The 18,850-nt window shown below is 46.8% G+C and overlaps 1 protein-coding gene across 2 annotated transcripts in view; it reads left to right on the forward strand.

Annotated features, from left to right (window-relative positions):
• The window catches only part of ANKH (ANKH inorganic pyrophosphate transport regulator), a 139,163-nt gene that overhangs the window by 68,563 nt on the left and 51,750 nt on the right, over positions 1–18,850 (forward strand). For both annotated transcript variants that reach the window (XM_047823495.1, XM_047823484.1), the window contains exon 2: positions 14,544–14,760. In XM_047823495.1, the coding sequence (XP_047679451.1) occupies positions 14,544–14,760 (217 nt within the window). The remainder of the gene's footprint in view (positions 1–14,543; positions 14,761–18,850) is intronic.

The raw sequence follows: 18,850 nt of genomic DNA on the forward strand, positions 1-18,850 counted from the left end.
AACATCACAAATTTGTCCCTTTGGAATCACTGGGGCCTTGACCGAGGCTGTGCTCCTTGAACAGATAACCCTTCCCTGGCACTCACAGGGATCTCCGCGGAAGCTTCCCGAGCTCCCTTGTAGTCTGTTGCCCAGACTGCCGATCGGGCCTGTGCTTCGCCACCGACAGCGGCATCCCTCGATGCCAGCAGGCTGCTCCTGACTCCTTTCAAAGAGAAAAGCCTCAAGAAGTTTTACCTCAACCTCACATACCTTTTATATGCGTGCTCTCCAACTCCCCAAACCAAATAGCCGTTACATAAAAATAACGATTTCCTTCAGTCATAATTATTTCCAGAAGTTAACCGGCTGGACAGGTAATCACGCATTTCTGTATGAGGACATACCCACTCCCTCCCTGCTTTGCTGAGAGTAGAGAGGTGTCCCATCCCCACCTCTGCACCATTTTCAGTCTAGCCTTGAGGGACGAGAGAACGCTGGGCTAATGGTCTCACTGCCTTCTCCTCTGAGCTCTATCATACACCAACCACGAACCTCGGGCAAGTCCTGGGATCTCCTTGAGCCTTGGTTTCCTTTTCTACACAGCAGGAAGTTTTAGTACTTGCCCTGTTGTTGCAGCGTTGTTGGACAAAAACCAGCTGTGAGGGGGCGCCTGGGTGGCTCAGTCGGGTGAGCGTCCAACTCTTGATTTGGGCCCAGGTCATGATTTCACGGTTCGCGGGTTTGAGCCCCACTGTCAGTGCAGAGCCTGCTTGGGATTCTCCCTCCCTCTCTCTCGGTCCCTCCCCCCCCCCCAAAATAAACATTGTTTAAAAACCTTGTGAGAGAAGCCAATAAGATAATGTATGAAGTCACGTTCAAGCCTACCATACTGCGTATGTAAGAGGCTCTTCTTCCCGTGATCCATAAGTGTCGCCTGCATGAATTATAACGCGCCATCAACAAGGATGCCTCTGTGTCTACGGCATCCTTCCAGGGCTCTGAAGGCCAAGTGGAGAAGGGCACAGATGTCTCCTTTCACTGGGTCCCCTTTGTCCCCCTCGTGCCTGTAGGTGAAAGGGCTAAAGGGGACAACTCTTCACACTACTCTGATTTCCAGAGGTGTAAAACCTGAATTACAGCGAATCTCGATTTATCCAACAAGGCTGAGCATGGGCATTGACTCTCTCATGCATCGTTTGTGTGAAGTAGCAAGTTAGAAAAATGTATTTTGTTCTTCTCGGTTTAGTCTCGAAATTTTCAAAACACTGTGATTTTTATCCACGTTATTCTGTAACCCATTACTTTATCATACTGGGTGGAAAATGTTAGGCATAACACGTGGTTATAGTTGCGAAGACAAAATAAATTCAGGGTAGTATATAATTCTTTAATCCCTGCTGCCCTTGTGGGCACCCTTTGACTCTTTCCTGATTTGCTTGTACTACAGCGATAGCCTTTGTCCTGTCCTGCATTGTGTTCGAAACAGATGAGACGATAATACTTCATGTGGGATACCATAAATCAGGCCAATAATTTAAACTAAGGACAGCAAGGGGCACCTGAGTGTCGCAGTCAGTTAAGCGTCCAACTCTTGATTTCAGCTCAGGTCGTGATTTCATGGTTCGTGGGTTCGAGCCGCGCCTTGGGCTCTGTGCTGACAGAGCGGAGCCTGCTTGGGATTCTCTCTCTCTCTCCCTCTCTCTGCCCCTCCCCCCGCGTACGCACGCTGGCTCTCTCAAAAATAAATAAAATTTCAAAAGAGAAACCAACACTAGCGGTGGGGACATGGGGAGGTGATGGCAACCTTGCTTGCCCACAGGAGGCAAACACAGAGGACAGCTTTATCTCGATTAAACATTGCCTCCTTGTTGGGATCCCTTTCTCCGTGTGTGCGCTGGGTATGTGGGGGTGTCGGCACTGGCATAGAATTACCCGTGGGCTGGACAGACTAGCGTGTTTGATGACCAGCTTTTATTCTCTCGCTCACCTCCTAAAAACGACCAGATCCAAAGCCCAGAACCTTAGAAATCTTTCACCAAACTTGGCACATGCCACTCTATGAATACCCGCGGCGAGCCAGAGAAAGTTCGTCCCGCAGAACGAGTTCGTCCCGCAGCTGAGAGGCGCGTGAGGATCTTGGAAAGGTTGAAGATCCTGGGCTGATGCATTAACCTATGTATAAAAGAAGCCATAAACATCTTTGCCCACGTCTCTAGGAGGCCACCGTCGAGAGCCTCTTGGCATTTCTGCCACCCTGGTGAAGGTCGAGCCGGCACCTGAGTGTTGTGATCTGACACGTGTGCTAGGGGCTTGAAGGTTTCCTTGGTGCCCTCCGCCGTGCTACCCTCGTTTTCTTGACGTGGCCCAGATACATGGTGACGCTAGCCTCCCTCCATTCATCCTCCGCCTGTACCCTTGTAATGTTTGCTACACATTACTGCGTAAAAATCAACCTTTACCTAAGGATCTTGGGGATTTCTCATAAGAATGGTCTTTATCCAGATGTTCACGTCAGCCCTTGGCACCAACTGCAATATCTAAGTCAGAGCAAAAGAAGGGTTGGTGTCAGTATGATGGAGTATTGATTAGCATCATGGCCCCAAGCTTAAGCTGTCATGACTCTTCTCCCAGCCCTGTGTCACCCTGGACAAGTGACTTAGCCTCCCCGTGTGCCAGTCTCTCCACCAGTGAGCTGGGAAATAACAGAGCCCCTCTCACAGAGCTTTGGGGAGAAGGAACGATCTTGGAATCGTATGTGCACAAAGCAAGCACTCAGTAAGTGGTAGCTGCTAGGATATTTCCATCATCATCATTATCATGTTCATTGGGTTTTATAAGGTCCAAATGCAAATGGGAACTCGTTCTCTATTCTGTTAGTATAGAGGCGTTTAAAAGGACAGGAATGGGGGCACCTTTCTGGGTGGCTCAGTCGGTTAAGGGGTTAAGCGTCCGACTTCAGCTCAGGTCATGGTCTCACGGTTTGTGAGTTCAAGCGCCAGCACAGAGCCTGGAGCCTGCTTCCCATTCTGTATCTCCCTCTTTCTGCCCTTCCCCCACTCATGCTCGCTCTCTCTCTCTCTCTCAAAAATAAAACATTTAAAAAATTAAAAAAAAAAAAACTGGACGGGAATGGAAGGTGATGGGTGATGCTTCTGAATGTTGCAGCTGAGTCAGAAAAAGGAGTGGAGCTTCTGAGCTGCACAAAGGTCCTCAAGTTTAAGGTGCTAGAACGATCAAGGGAACGGTCTTTCATCAAGCAGGAAGAGCGTGTGTATGCCAGCAGGGACAGAGCAAGATCATGGCAGCAGGGTATGTATGTAGACAGGCAGAAAGTATGGATGGCTAGCAAACAGACTTTCCAGACCCCAGGGTTGACCTTCTATCCCAGCCTATTGTTCATGGAGTTGTGGGTTTTTTTTTAAATATAAAAGCATTTTAAACTCAGCTCTGAAGTGGAATGGATATGATCTTGAGGTATTAATCAAGAAATATCATCATCTGGGGACCATATGTAACTTTACAAGTATAAAAAAGTGGAGGAAATATAGGAATTTCACTAATAGTAAAGATGTGAGGTCAAGCTGAGGAATAAGTAGTTAAATGGCACAGGAAACTTTGGTTTTTTTAAGTACGCTAGAATTCCGTAGTAATATTTCTTCCTTGTCCAGCCTCCCGCCATCTTGAATGGAAGTTAAATTAAGCCAAGTGAAGAAGCTTCGTTTTTAAATGAAGGATCCAGATGATTTGAGGAGGGTCCTACGACACTAAAGTAGATCTTTTATTTATTTTTTTTATTTTCTTTAATGTTTATTTATTTTTGAGAGGGAGACAGACAGAGTGTCAGCGGGCGAGGGGCAGAGAGAGGGAGATGCAGAATCCGAAGCAGGCTCCAAGCTCTGAACTGTCAGCACAGAGCCTGGCGTGGGGCTTGAACTCGTGAACCGCGAGATGATGATCTGAGCCGAAGTCGGGACGCTTCACCGACTGAGCCACCCAGGCGCCCCTGAAGTATATCTTTTAACGAGCTAACGTGTTTCCAGTTGAGAGGCCAAAAAGTAAAATGGTTTTTTCTGCTCCCTTTTTTCTTTTACCTTTTTTCTTGAAGAAAGCAACAAGAGAAAACTGAGTTAGCCACACTTCATACCTGCTTGATAGGTCGTCTCTGTTCTTTATAGAAACTCTTCTGCAGTCATGGGAAGTGACAGAGAACGCCCGTGTCATATTTTGGACTTGCCCCGTCTTGTCTGTGTGTTTTCAGGAAGCACTAAATATGGAGGGCACTGCACAGAGCAATGACTTTGACTGCTTAACGAGACCAGACCAGGCTTCATTTTACTGCAGCTCCCTTTAAACCACAACCTCATGTGTGGGTGTCAGGTTCTTGGCTGGAGTGCCAGCTAAACAGAGCGAGGGTGTCTCATTTAGAGTGGTATATAGATCCTTGGGAAAATAAAACATGGCTGGAAAATTACCGGGAAGACAAATGATCTAATTTAACCCAAACCACTTTTTAAAATACAGACGAACAGAACAATAACAGTGGAAAATTACAGGAACCTAGACTCTTTGAGAGGACTGAAATCCAAGGATGCTGATTATCCATGCCACCGAGAGAAGCTATTCCCACAGGTAGCTTTGCCTACACGTATGCTTCTGAATTTTCCATAGTTTCACAAACACGTATTGTCTGAGGACCCTGGGTTTGAGGAGGATTTTTAAGCTGCATCTGTTGCGACAATTGTGAGTTTGCTTCGGGTCATAAAAGGTGTAACAGGGTCATTGAAGCTATAGACCAAGTCTTTCATGAAAACGTTGAGTCTAGCAAAACAGAATTGTGACCCAGCCCAGTGTCCCATTTGTTTTTCTAATCCAGGATGAGGCAAGTGAAGGAAGTATCCACCTTACCAAAAGGAAAAAAAAAAAGAAGTAGGTATTTCAGCATTTCATGTAATAATCTCTTGCTATTTTAGGGAATGATACCAGTTTCTGACTCAACACCCGTTTGTAGAAGAATTTGAAAGCTCTTTCTTTATGAGCAACATGATCATGGGTTTACCATGTGGCCATGCATGTCACTTCTCAGGTCAGGTTCTGACAGGGCCTTGGCACTTCTGGAATCGTGTGGCCTTCTCTCTGGATGCCTTGTTGCCTCTTCAAGGCCCCATCGTTCGAAATTTGGAGATTACTACTCCGGTTACCTGTCTGTGGCACACCCAGCTCTTGGCACGGTTCCTCTCCCGCCTTCACCAGGCTGCGGGCAGAGGTTCTTTAGCCCTTTGACTCTAAACTCCTAATCTCCTTCTCATGGCAACTAACTTCTGTTACGGGATTTGCCTCTGTAGAGGCACAGTTTGTCCTGCATCCCAGATGACATCCACGGGATGTGAAAGAAGGGAGCCGGAAAAAGATCTGTGCTTAAACTTGACACTTAAGAGGCTAATTATGTGGCCCGAGGTTGCCTTCTGTTTATGTCCGTGTGTCTGCAGTTCAGCAGGCCAGCCTCTGTCCGATGCCTACTGGGTGCCCCGTGAGGCATAATAGAAATAACAGGGGAAGGCCTTGCCCATCTCTTGAGAAATGTCAGAACTACAAGGCTGTGTGCAAGCCACGGTCATCAGTCTGCATCTTTTAAGTATGTAGATTCTACCAAAAATAGTTTTTATTTACCCAGAAACCCAAACCTACAGCTGGAGGGGTTTGTTTGTGACCATGCTAGATGTACAAGTGATGCACGTACAAGTGCGTGCAAATAAACATGCGTGTGTTCACCTGTGGATTTTCAAGCGTGTGCTGCATGTGCTGAATGCATGGAGGAAGGCTGGCGACAGGTGAGCCCTGTCCCTGCCTCGAGTAGTCAGGTGAACAGGCAAGGGGTCTGGTAAACAGGCAAGCACAGTCCACACCGATGGGGGAAGTCCTGAGGTCCAGGGGCCGTGCAGGCCGCCGTGGAGCACAGAGGAGAGGGGTAGGCTCCAGGGACAGCCTCCCAGAAAATGTGATTCCTCAACTGATGATAAGTTTACCAGGTGAGTGGGGTGAGACGGGGTAAAGGCGATTCTATGCAGGGAAAAAAAGCTCGAGCAGAGGCCCTTAGGTGAGAGAGAGAGCGTGGTATATCCAGAAAACTACAATCAGTTTAGGCTTCATGAAGTACACAGGGCAAGAGGGAATGCCAAGCGGGATCAGATCATGAATGGCCTTTGTACTTGTTCACTCACTGCCCGGATATTTATTGGATGCTGGCTCACCATGTGCCAGACGCGGTTGCGGACACTTACAGCAATGTTTGTGGACATCGTGGTCTAAGTACAGGGGGCAGCCCTGAAGCACGTTGAGTGCACATTCAGTAAGTCGGATTTTTACGATCTGACCACAGTGTAGAGGATGGGAGGATGGCTTGGGGCCGGAAGACCATCGGTGATTTGACACAAGGCATCGCACTGGGGCTGGAGAGAACTGGACTGGGGAGCGTGGCTGGGGAAGGAGTAGGGATGGGACCAAGAAATCTGTGCAAGTGAGGGATAAAAGGCACCCGGGGAGCTCGCTCCTGCGGCTCCTGGCTGGGAACCCTGGGCGCACGCATTCACACGGGGAGTCTGAGAGGAGGCGGGTCTGTAGGAGCCCACAGAGTCTATAGATGCTGAACTCAAGTTTTGGCAGTGTGGAATGTGAGGTGCCAGGGAGACATTCAGTGGAGATGAGTGGGTTTGGAGCTGAAGAGAAGTCTAAGAAGTCTAGAGGGATGGATCTGAGGATCCTGAGCAGACAGAAAGTGTCTGGGACTGGAGGGGGTGGGAATCACTGAGCAAGAGTGAGAAGAGGTGAGGGGCCCGGACAAACCCCTGGGACACCAATATTGAAGCGACCACAAATGGAAAAGCACCGAGAGAAAAGCTGAGGCAGAAGAGAGAGGAAGAAAACCGGAAACCACAATGCCCTTGAAGCCAAGTGGTGGGGGAGGCATTTCAAAGAGGGAGTGGCGCCAGGGTCCGATCCGCTGAGGGGTCAGAAGGGTCAGGACAGAAAAGGGCCAGTTTGGTTTAGCAGGAAGAGCGTGTGCAGGGAAGGGGGCAGAAAACAGAAAACAGGACCCAGCAGGTGCATTCAACTAACCATTGTTGGTTGACCACTTGTACTATGACCAGACCATGTTATGACTGTGGTTCTGGGATACGGATAAGGTTCCTGCACTTTAGCAGCTGCTGTTCTAACAGGCTGAGGAGTAAATGGGAAGAACAAAAGTGGAAATGATGAAAGCAGGTAACACGTTTTAGGAGTTGTCTATGAAAGGAAGGCAAGAAAGAAGGTGGTAACTCGAGCAAGCGAGGAGTCGAGAGAGGGCTTATTTTTAAGATGGAAAACACTTATGCGTGCGTAACTGTTGATGGGAAAGAGCCAGTCATGTGGCAAAGGATCAGACAAGCCCAAGAGGAAGATGGGGGCTCCTGTCAAGGTCAGAGGGGACTTAAGTGCAGAGCCCAGGTCGATAGTCCTATAGTCACCCTGGTCAGACTGGCCTTTCCACTGTAACAGGACAGAAATGGTGAGGAAGGGTTTGGGCAGATATGTTTTGTTGAGGTTTGTTTTAGGGAGAGAAGCAGTAAGAAATCTCATTTCTGATGGATTTCATGTTCCAGCTGAAGCAAGAGGTGAGGTTCTCTGCTGAGTAAGAGGAAATGAGGCAGGACAGAGATGCTTAGCAAGGAATCTTGCTGTTCGATTGCCATAAATGACTGCAGGATGGGGGTGAGTTGGTGACTCTCTCTCTGAGAATCTCAGTCTGCAGTATAGAGATGTTTCTGGTCTCTAGAGCCTGAGTTTAAAATGTCAGCATCTCTTTTAGGCTTTAAGGGTCTAAGACTGTTGGTATCAGGGAGATCACATGTGGGATTTGTTAGCCATTTCCCTGGGGGTTGTTTTGTTTTGTTTTTGTGTTTTACTTTTTAATATCCTGTAGTTTTGATAACTTTCTGGGAGGAAAAAAATCAGGCAACGGAACACCATGAACCTGGCAGGCCCTGGGAAGATACTAAGACACGAAGGAGCCACTGAATGCCTTTTGGACCCAGACCCGTTTTTAAGTCACACATTCCATGTTGCTGAGTGTCCACCGTGCAGAGACCACGGATCGAAAGTGTGAGGAAGGCCCCGAGCCAGGCCATCTGGGACCAGGACCAGGCTGTGATTGAAAGGCAGCTTTGTACTTACAACGGTTGGAATCCTGTGAGACCTGGCCCTGATCTAAAGTGAAGAGTCTTTGCCGTGGAAAGCTCATGAACGCTTAGGAACTTGCCTGTAAACAGCAGGTGAACCTCTGTCGTTACGACGGAATTCTGACTCAAGCTCTAGTTCATCCCAAGGCCAACTCCGACACCACTTTAGCTGAACTGCAAGACCATCTTGAAGTCTGCTTGCCAGCCGTAGCACCTAGCTCTCTTCCCCGTCTTGGCTGGAGATAAGAGCAGCACTCGGAATGCCCCGGCCAGAACGGTACCTGTAAGCGAGCTAATGCTGAACTGCAGTATAGTTACACACCTGTAGCACATGGAGAGCTTGCCCCCTCCTGGACGTGTTTAAATTGATTTCTGGAGTGCTCCAGGGCTGACTCTCGGACCCCTCTTTATCTATAGGCTATCTAGATTATTTCGTTCAGGGTCCTGCCTTTAAATACCGTCCGTAACTGACGGCCTCCAAATGAGGGTCCACGGCCCAGATGTCTGCCGTAGACTCCAGACTCACCTAGCCAGCATCCTTACCTGATTTGTCCATTTGGAATTCTAATGGGCATCTCCAGTCCAATGGGGGGACACCCAGATGGAGCTCTTGCTTTTCCTTCCCCAACCTTCCCGCCTCCCCAGTCTCTTCATCTCAGGAAACAGGTGCACCACAGGACCAGTGGCTCAAGCCAAAAAACTCAATGGTCGGCTTTGATTTCTCCCTTGTCCTCATGCCCACCAGGTGGTCCCTCACTAGATCCGTTTGTTTTATCTCCAAAAAGCTCTCAAGTCAATCTGCTTCTCCCATTTCCACTATCCTGCCCTGGCCTGAGCCATCGCCGTCTCTTATTTGGATTACCACGGACTCTTGGCTTTGAACTTCTGCCCTTCCCTCTCCAGTCCACCCTCATCCGCATAGCCAGCCTGAGCCTCTGTCCTCCCTCTGCTCAGACCCTGTAATGGCTTCCCACTGCTCTTAGAACAAAACACCTGTTCCTCGCCATGACCTGGAATGACATCAGCGTTGCCTAATTTCCCAAACTCCCTTTACCTCCCTCCCCACCACTCTTACTGGCCTCCTTTCTGTTCCCTAAAACACCAAGCCCTCCTGCAGCCTACGGGCTTCCTCCAGCTCTGCATCTAGCTGGTTCGTTCTTATTCTTCGGCCTCCATTTGTCACCTCCTTGGAGGGGTTTCCTTGTCTAGTCCTGAATAAGCTTCTCCTAGGAGTCCTAGTTCATTAGCATGCTTTGTTTCTTCAGTACCTAGTCCAGTAAATGCTTGTACTGCTTTTATATGTTTTACTTCATTCTTTCAAACAGTTACCGAGATTACCTATCATGTGATCCCCTCATGTGACATGTCGGGGGATATATAGTGAGCCAGAGAAAGTTCTCTGTGCCCTGGAGCTTACATTCAAATGGAGAAGATAGACAGTAAGACAGATAAAAAGCAAATAAATTATATAATGTCGGGTAAGGAATGTGCTCTGAAGAAAAACGGGGTGAATTGAGACAGGTGAAGCCAACAGCAGGCGTTGGAAGGATAGGGAAGGATGAATTACTGGAAAGAACGCATCACAAGTAAGTGGGCGGTGGGTATTTTGTTCAAATCGGTGGTGAAGAAATAAACTATTTTCGAGAATTTTGAGCCGTATCTCACTGCCTAAGTTCCAGGAAGATTAAAAGGTAAGTGTACAAATGAAACCATCAACCAGAGTAACATTCTAGTTACTCTAGTTAGTTACCCCACCTCTGGATGGGTAAGAATGGCCAAGTCCAAAAGTATGGGAAGAAACTCCATGAAATGATTGACGGACTCCATCTAACTCATTATCTGGGGTGTCAAAAGAAAATCAGGAAGTTAGGATGTGAACAAATTGAGGGACATACTTGCGATAAATGGGAACCATAAAAAGGCTAATGATATGAATAGAGCACATGCCCTCAACTGTAAAGTTCTCTTTTCCTTGTGTTTTCATGTTGCTTGAAATTAGAATGTTTTTCATTCTCTGTGTACGTTTAATGCGGTCATGAAAAATGTTGAATCAGTGGTATATCTTACAAGTAATAGCATCTTATCATCAAAATGCAATTTGTTTAAGTTCATAAAAATTCATAGGAACATTAAAGTTCCTAGTAGAAAATGCTTCATTCATTGAACAGCCATCTGAGAGTTTATGATGTCGTGAGGGGGCGGGTAGAGAGTGGTAAACAAAATAGACAAGTGTGAAGCCCCTTCTCTAGGCCAGTCACTGCCTGGTGTCCTCTACACCACTGACATCCAAACTAAGATCAGCCGGGTTGTTTCGGCGAGAGGAGGTACCTTGGCCAATGCCGCTCTGTAGTTAAGTGATACAAGCGCGTCCAGCTCGAAGTCTGTGTGGCTCTAAACCCTGTGCGTTTTCCTCAAATTACTGTGATTGTTGACCTAAGTGGGGTGTTCACACTCAGTCTTGCTGACAGAGCTGTTGTCCCCTGTGCCCTCCCTGCCTGTCACCTCCTCAACCCTAGATTTAGGACTCTGTCAAGGAACTGTTGGTGGCAATAGAAAGCATGACAGTGGGCGCCCCAGCCAGGACTGATGTCTTTTTAGCAAAGAATGAAGCCTTGCCGGGGCGCCTGGGTGGCTCAGTCGGTTAAGCGTCCAGCTTCGGCTCAGGTCATGATCTCGTGGTTCGTGAGTTTCAGCCCCATGTCTGGCTCTGTGCTGACAGCTCAGAGCCTGGAGCCTGCTTCGGATTCTGTGTCTCCCTCTCTCTGCCCCTTTCCCACTCGCGCACTGCCTCTCGCTCTGAAAAATAAATAAACGGTGAAAAAAAATTGAAAACAGAATAAGATTTTGCCAACAAGACACATTAAAAAAAAAGTCTAAGTCTACATTATTTACATGCCCTCCTGTATGCTTTTTAAACTTGTGCTAAATAATATATATCATTTAAATGTCAACGAACATTTTTAGCAATAAAACAATGAACAATTCCCAGCCATAGATTTTGGGAAGGACGGGAAGAAAAAAGAATAAGCTGTACGCTGGTCTCAAAGTCTGAGGGAAACATAATGAGAGCTAGCCCAAGTTGGGGGTCTCTGGAAACAGAGGGGAATTCTTGTGCAAGTGATTTGTTGGGCGAGCACTCTCAGGGAGAGGGGAGGAGAGTCGTGGGGGGAGGGGAGAGAAGGTAAGCAAGGAGGTTGTCTCCACTGGAGACCAGCTTCCACCCGACCCCACAGGGAGCTCTGGTGTATGATTTCTATCCAGAGCAACCCCACCCTGCGGCAGGGGACCTGATCTTTTCATATCCCTGTGTCAGCCAGCCATTGTCTGTGTGCCACCTGGGGCTCTGGTGTGGCTCATCTAACCCAAAGTGGCGGGGGGCAATTTTCCCTGAGGGGGAGGCAGCTTTGAGCCATTAATGGCCAAGTTCCTGCACCTAGGGACAGGTGCGCTACCCAGTAGAGGGTCTGAGTAGGACACACAACAGCATCCACTGCAGAAATCCAAAAAAAATTTAATTTGGGAGATCATCGAGTGATAGATCGTGACACATAACAGGACCCTCTGACTAGATGTGCTATTAAACACAGGATTTGTTATCAAGGAACTTCTTGATTTTTATTTTGCGTTAGGGTATTAAAGTATTACATCAGCTTTGCTAGAAGGGAAATTTTTTCTAAGGAAGGCATCATGGCAGGTATGTTCCACAAAGGCTAAGAAGGTTTTTATGGAAAATTTTAAGGTATTATTGGGGGAAAAAAGGAAAAGAGGATTAGGCATATAATTGGAAACAGGTTTCAAAAACTAGCTTATATGATACCAGCCTTGTCAGAAGAATGACACTGAATTCCTACAGCAAATAGATATTTTTCTCCTAGATTTTTCTAAAGCTATTTTACACGTTGGTCTTTTCCTATAAATACTTTTTTTTTTTTTTTTTTGCGCTAACGGTGCTTTGCATAGAATGTTCAACTATATGGTGATGGATACGTGCCATATATGTGTGTGTGTGTGTGTGTGTGTGTGTGTATACACAGCATTAGACAAATGTATTTGTCAAAACCCCTAGCATGTACAGCCCAAGAGTGAACTCTAATGTAAACTATGGGCTTTGAGTGATAATGATGCATCGTTGGAGGTTCATGGATGGTAAAAATGCACCACACTGGTACAGGATGATAGCGGGGGATGCCGTGTGTGTTGGGGCAAAGGGACTACAGTAACTGCACATTCTGCTCCATTTTGCTGTGAACTTAAAACTGCTCTAGGGGTGCCTGGGTGGCTCAGTCGGTTAAGCGGCCGACTTCGGCTCAGGTCGTGATCTCGCGGTTTGTGAGTTCGAGCCCTGCGTCGGGCTCTGTGCTGACAGCTCAGAGCCTGGAGCCTGTTTCAGATTCTGTGTCTCCCTCTCTCTGACCCTCCCCCGTTCATGCTTTGTCTCTCTCTGTCTCAAAAATAAATAAAAACGCTAAAAAAAATTTTTAAAAAAACTGCTCTAAAAAATAAAGTCTATTGTTTTGTGCTGATCTCAGCCTAAGGATAGTAATGCCAGGGGCTAGAAATGCCTTGAAGGCACTCACCTGGGTCCCAGTGAACCTCCTCTCCCCCTTTCAAAATCGGCATTACTACTGGGCCCACCCTTGTGGATCTTATTATGATTGCCAGACGCCCTTGAGCAACAACCATCAGGAAACTTTGAAAATATAAAGGTTTATTACTTACAAGACCCGGAAATTGCACGGCACACCTGAGGCTATCCAGTGAGGTCGAGATGTTGTGGGGGGAGAGGGGGAGCGTGCCGGCATCCATGGGCCTGGGATTCTGCTTTTATTGGGGTCAAGTGAGGGGATCCAGGGTTTCACGGGCTTATTCTTTATTGGTGAATTTAAGACATAAGGGCAGGAATTTAAAGCATGGGGAAGAGAAATGACAAGTGGCCCAAATGGTCAGTTATGAAATCAACTAAGATCTCTGAAACAGAAGAGCCTTAGTGGTGGGGAAGGTGGTCTGGTTCTTTATCTATTCCTGTGGCTGGCAATGTGTTTATTCAAGATAGTTTTCTTGGAAGTGGACGATGCCTCTTTGAAAGAGCTGTCTGGGCGATCGAAGCTTACTGTGCATGCTTTTACTCCATCTGTTTCTATATGTATAAAACTACACAGCTGACTCTCCTGCTTAACATTTCCTGTTCTTAAAGAGCAGGTGATGTCCTGGTGACATTTTTAAAAACTTTTTCTCTCCACCTGGGGACGCCTGGGTGCCTCAGTCAGGTGAGCATCGGACTTAGGCTCAGGTCATGATCTCACGGATCGTGTGTTTGAGCCCCACATCGGGCCCTGTGCTGACAGCTCAGAGCCCGAAACCTTCTTCAGATTCTGTGTCTCCCTCTCTCTCTGCCCCATCCCCATTTGTGTGCGTGCTCTCTCTCTCTCTTCTCTCTCAAAAATAAAGAGGTACACGTTTAAAAATAAATAAGTAATAAATAAACAATAAAAAATTCTCCCCACCTAGACATCCATTCCCAGCATCTCTGGTCTAATTTGTCTAGCAGGTGGGAAAGTAAGTTTGGAAATGCCATGCTGACAAGGCCACTGGTACCTCAGAGGGTCCATCATGGAGGATGGTTAACATGATCAGAATATTCTGTGACCACAACTTCTTGAGCAAGCAATATCCAAAACCAGGGTATTTGGTTTAAAGGTTTTCTTACATTTGTTTGCACAGAGTTCAGGAACACATTCCAAGCTCAAATACAATAAGAATCAGGTAAATAGCATCCATCAAGGATATAATCTGTTCCTTCAATACTTTTGTTCATAACATAGAATTCGCTCTGTTCCAGGAAGGATACCTCCATAACACGTAGACGGTTTTCAGGTTATGGGTGCACATGCACGCATGCATGGTCACGCACACGCGGGCATGCGCGCACACCCCTTCCTTAAAGAAAAAAAGAAACCATCACCCACCCCCCTACCAAGTGGCTGACTCATTTCCAGAATGCCTGTCGCCGTCATTGAGATTCAGCCTACAAGTAAAATGTAACCTGTTGAGGTTTTAACCAAAACTTCTTAGAATCATCTTCTGATATTAACATAAAAAGCTTATTGGGTTTTTCTCTCTGACTTTAACCCCACCGGGCAGGGATCTCCCCTACAAGAAGGTATTTCAAACCAAAGCTAATAGGGATGAAAATGAAAACTAATAACCGTGATCAAATTACAGTGAGGTTTACCCCGTAAGCTGCTTAGCGTTTCTATAGAAACGTATCTGCCAAGTTTCGTCTTGGAAGTACAATTCCTGGGAGATGGGACCACATCTCTCACGTGGGTTGTCTTTCCTCCTCCACAGGCCTTGAACCGGGGCATTGCTGCTGTTAAGGAAGATGCGGTGGAAATGCTGGCCAGCTACGGGCTGGCGTACTCACTCATGAAGTTCTTCACGGGTCCCATGAGTGACTTTAAAAACGTGGGCCTGGTGTTTGTGAACAGCAAGCGAGACAGGACCAAGGCTGTCCTGTGCATGGTCGTGGCCGGTGCCATCGCCGCCGTCTTCCACACCCTGATAGGTAAGGCTGCCGACCGACCGCCCTGTCGTCTGTTGTTCCTTTCCGTCGATTCGAACATTCGCGATTTCTTTGGCCATTACCAAACATCTGTCATGAAAAGTTTCAAGGGCTGAAAGGAATGGAGTTTGTGTTTCTCGCGCGAGAAAAGAAAATGTGTTTTCTCTGGGAAGCCCTCGTTGTAATTCCTTGACTCCCAAACCCTGGGTCAGAGAGCAGGTCATTTCCGTCAGTTCAACGAAATGGCCTGTGCTTCCTGAGAGAGACACGTTACTACAGAGACTCAACCTTCAACAGAAAAATAGAACGGTTGTTATGTAGGATTAATGCTCATCGGCAGAGAGAACAAATGAGATTGTTTAACATATTAAAATTAACTTATTTGAGGACCTCGTTATTCTAATCATATTCAAAGACAAGACTAAATACTGTGGCATAACATTCTTTCCGTGAAAAAAGGCCGCATCATACATAGAGCGACTAGCGTGCGGGTTTCACCGAGACCTTGGAAAAGCACTTGCTTGGGAGGCCGAGTCCTGCTTCTGCCTTCTTGGTGGTGATAAAATTCTAAGAGCATGACTTCCGAGCTCCTCCTCGGCTTTTAAAACAGCTCAGCTTAGGAGGCATAAAAACTGAGTGGCACATGTATTGAGCCCGGTTGCATAAAACCCGTGAATAACAGCTCGTAAACCCATTGTGTGCCTTCAAAAGAGCACTGGCTCTATGAGAATCATGAATGTCAGTGGTGAATAAAGGAGCCAGAAGATTAACCCAAACCCTTCACCTTGTATTCAGATGGCAGCTAATGTTTACTTACATGACTGTGAAAGTAAAGGGTGGGAGGCCTTTTGGGTGTTCCTTTTGAATGTAGCCCAGAGGCTTGTGCTCAGAGCTGTGTGAGACAATGAGAAGGTGCTGCTAGGGGCCAAAGTGTTGGTATTGACCATTTAATTTGGGCTGGGGGCTTCAGGGCCTGGGGTTGGGCGGAGGAGATGCTCTTTTTCCTTCAGCTCAGGCTCTGAATACTACTAACTCGTGGACTGTGCTTTGAAGAAAGCTTCTGCAGCTAGATTTCATCTGGACCATTTTCAAAGATGGCGTATGCCTTTGAGAAAATTCCATACAGGAAATGAGTAGGTCTAGGGGCACCTGGGTCTGCTGAGCATCCGACTCTCGATTTCGGGTCAGGTTAGGATCTCACGGTTCATGAGTTGAGTTCGAGCCCCACGTCAGGCTCTGCGCTGACGGTGCGGAGCCTGCTTGGGACTCTCTCCCTCTCTATCTGCCCCTCTCTGCTTCCTAAAATAAAAACAAGCAAGACAGAGAGAAATAAATAGATCTAGATAAATTTTTGTTTCAATGGGTAAATCAGTTCCCTTTTGCTACCAGTTTTTATTTGGGTTTCTGAATAACCCTAACATTCCCTGTTTTTGTCATAGCTGAACAAGACTTCGGTACTAAAAGCTAATTACTAGCCGTCAGTAGTCATGGAAGAAAAAAAGCTGAGTGTCCTGTGTTATCGAAACTGTTACAAGGAACAAGGGATCATTGACATAAAAATCAGCCTCATTTTTCAAATGCAGCCTAAAATTTTCAGTTTTAAAATCGATAAAAATCTTAGATTTGAATCAGAATGGTTCCGCATCCCAGATGTATTTAACGATTGTTTTGCGTAGACACTTGGAATTTTGTTGGGACTGACAGACTTCGAAGTCTAGGGGATCCACCGGCCCAGGAGTTCGAGTCTATCCTGTGTGCCCCAGAGCCTGGCTCTAGATGTCCACATTGCAGAAGGCTTGGGAGTATTTCTAGCTTCTTTGTTAGAAGTTGCCAATAGGCTTGGGAGTATTTCTAGCTTCTTTGTTAGAAGTTGCCAATAAGTGTCTCATTTTAGCTAAATTGTAGCCACTACTGTTGTCATGGGCTCATGGATGAGACATCACTTTTTTAAATTGCAGGGCGTGGGATTTGCCACACCAAACCTTAATTTAGGCCAGTGGTCAGGGTGTAGGTGTTTTCCACCTCCCCCTCTTAATTAATCTATAAAAGAGAGGAAAACTTGCTGACCGTGTATGTGGGTTCATTGGAGTCCTAGTTAATTTCACGTGCGTGAAGTTAGATTTGCCTGACCTCCTAATTCCCACCGACGGAGACACCACTGCTGTGGATGTTTTATTTCCTTACGCATCTATTCTCAACAGTGCCCTGGAAGGCGTCTTGCGTGTTCCAGCCTGGGCAGTCAGCAGAGCTCAGGGGAACAAGTTCCTATGCTCCTACGGGGAGCAATTGAAGTAACTTCTAGAGTGGTTCCATTTGTCAGTGTTCCCCTCTCGGCAAGCTTCTCCATTATTCATGGATTATAGACCAGCCCTGTAAAGGTAAAAGGGTACAACTTGATATAATTTAAACCAGCAAGGGTGCTAGAAATGGACAGTTTCAGCACAGTCACGAAGTGTATCACGAGGTAACAAACCACCCCAATACTCAGTGACTCAAAACAGCATTTATTCTTGGCTCACCAGACCATGGGCCATCTGGGTGGTTCTTTTGGACTTGGTGGCTCATGCCTTTGTGGTCAGTGGAGACTCAGGGGGAGGCTCTGCTGATCTTGGTGGGCTCACTGGGGGACGTCAGCCAATAGTAGGCTGGTCCAGATGGCCTCCGATGGGACAGCTGAGCCCTCTTCCACCAGCCTGAGCTTGTGTGCACAGCTGTGGCAATACCCCAAGTGAGAAGATAGAGACCCACAAGGCCTTTTGAGGCCAAGAATTGGAAGGGGCACCGTCACGACCCCTGCACGTGACTGGCCAAGACAAATCCCAGGCCAGCCCACGTTCAAAGGGGTAGGGAATATAGACTCCAACTTTTCACCGGAGGGACTACAAAATTACCTAGCAGATAAGGGATATAAGGAGGAGAGAAGAATCAGGGACATTTTGCAATCAGTCTCCCCCAAACACTTCTTTGGGAGATGGTGGATTCATGCATTTATTCAATCAACATGTATTGAACACCTACAGTGGGCTAGATCCTGGGCATTCAGATATGAATAAGGCATGTTCTTTAGAGAGAAGCAAGATATCGTACAGTAAATTATTACAAATTCCACTCCACGGAGTCTTGATACCAATGAGATAGAATTCATGTTCTTGTGTTAAGATTTCACATTTACTTTACTGACTTTATGCATGGGTTTATGATACATCTCTGAGGCCTGAGCAGTGTTTGTACCTCCCACGCCCAAATCTTTCAGGTAAATGTTGCACAGCGCAGATTCTAGAGGGCTGTGTCCTATGTCCCTGTTCCAGCCCCCACGTAGGAAACCAGCCTCTTCACAGTAGAGTTAGCTGGCATAGTGCCTGATGCATATGTCATTCACCCGCATGTGTTGAGGTGACTTAAATACTGGCCATACAAGCACACACTTTGAAATGATTCATTAGAAGCACAGGGGTCAAGTTACCTGCCGTGTGAAAAGCCTAGTAAATAGAGAACCTAGCAACCTAATCAGTACAAGTAAGACTTTTAAGCATGGGAACTTGGGAATTTGAAGGAGAATAAGGGTTCTCAAATTTGCCTCTTGGAAATACACATATTGTCCTATTACTTGATTGGGAGGAGGGCTGTCTCCTCAGTTCCCATGGGAAAATCTAGGTATACAGACTTGTGTGGATTAATATTAATATTTCGTGGCATTTTGCAACAAGTGCTAGTTAAGTCCTGGATGACTAAGCTTGAAGAGCCACTGATTCTCGACAGGGGTCCATCACGCTGGTGGGCCGAGGGCAGGAGAGCTAGGGATCTGAATGACCCTTCCGGTTTCTTCTTGTTTGGGTGGGGTCAAAAGCTGCCTGCCTATAAAAGGGCCAAGGCCAAGTTCTTCTGCTGCAGCCACCCCATGAAATCTGTTTACATCTCTTCAAAAGCCTTGTTGAGTTCTTCCTTTTTACGTTCTGCTCTTCATCAGGAGTATGAGCTGTTTCAGAACAATCCAGGTAGGGCAGTTTATAGAAGCTGAGGGGTAGGAAAGGTGAAGGCGGCCAGCCTGGTAATTATGGACTCTATGCAAAGCACTTGAAACAAATTACCCCCA

This window comes from Prionailurus viverrinus, chromosome A1, assembly GCF_022837055.1.
Source record: "Prionailurus viverrinus isolate Anna chromosome A1, UM_Priviv_1.0, whole genome shotgun sequence".
NCBI lineage: Eukaryota > Metazoa > Chordata > Mammalia > Carnivora > Felidae > Prionailurus > Prionailurus viverrinus.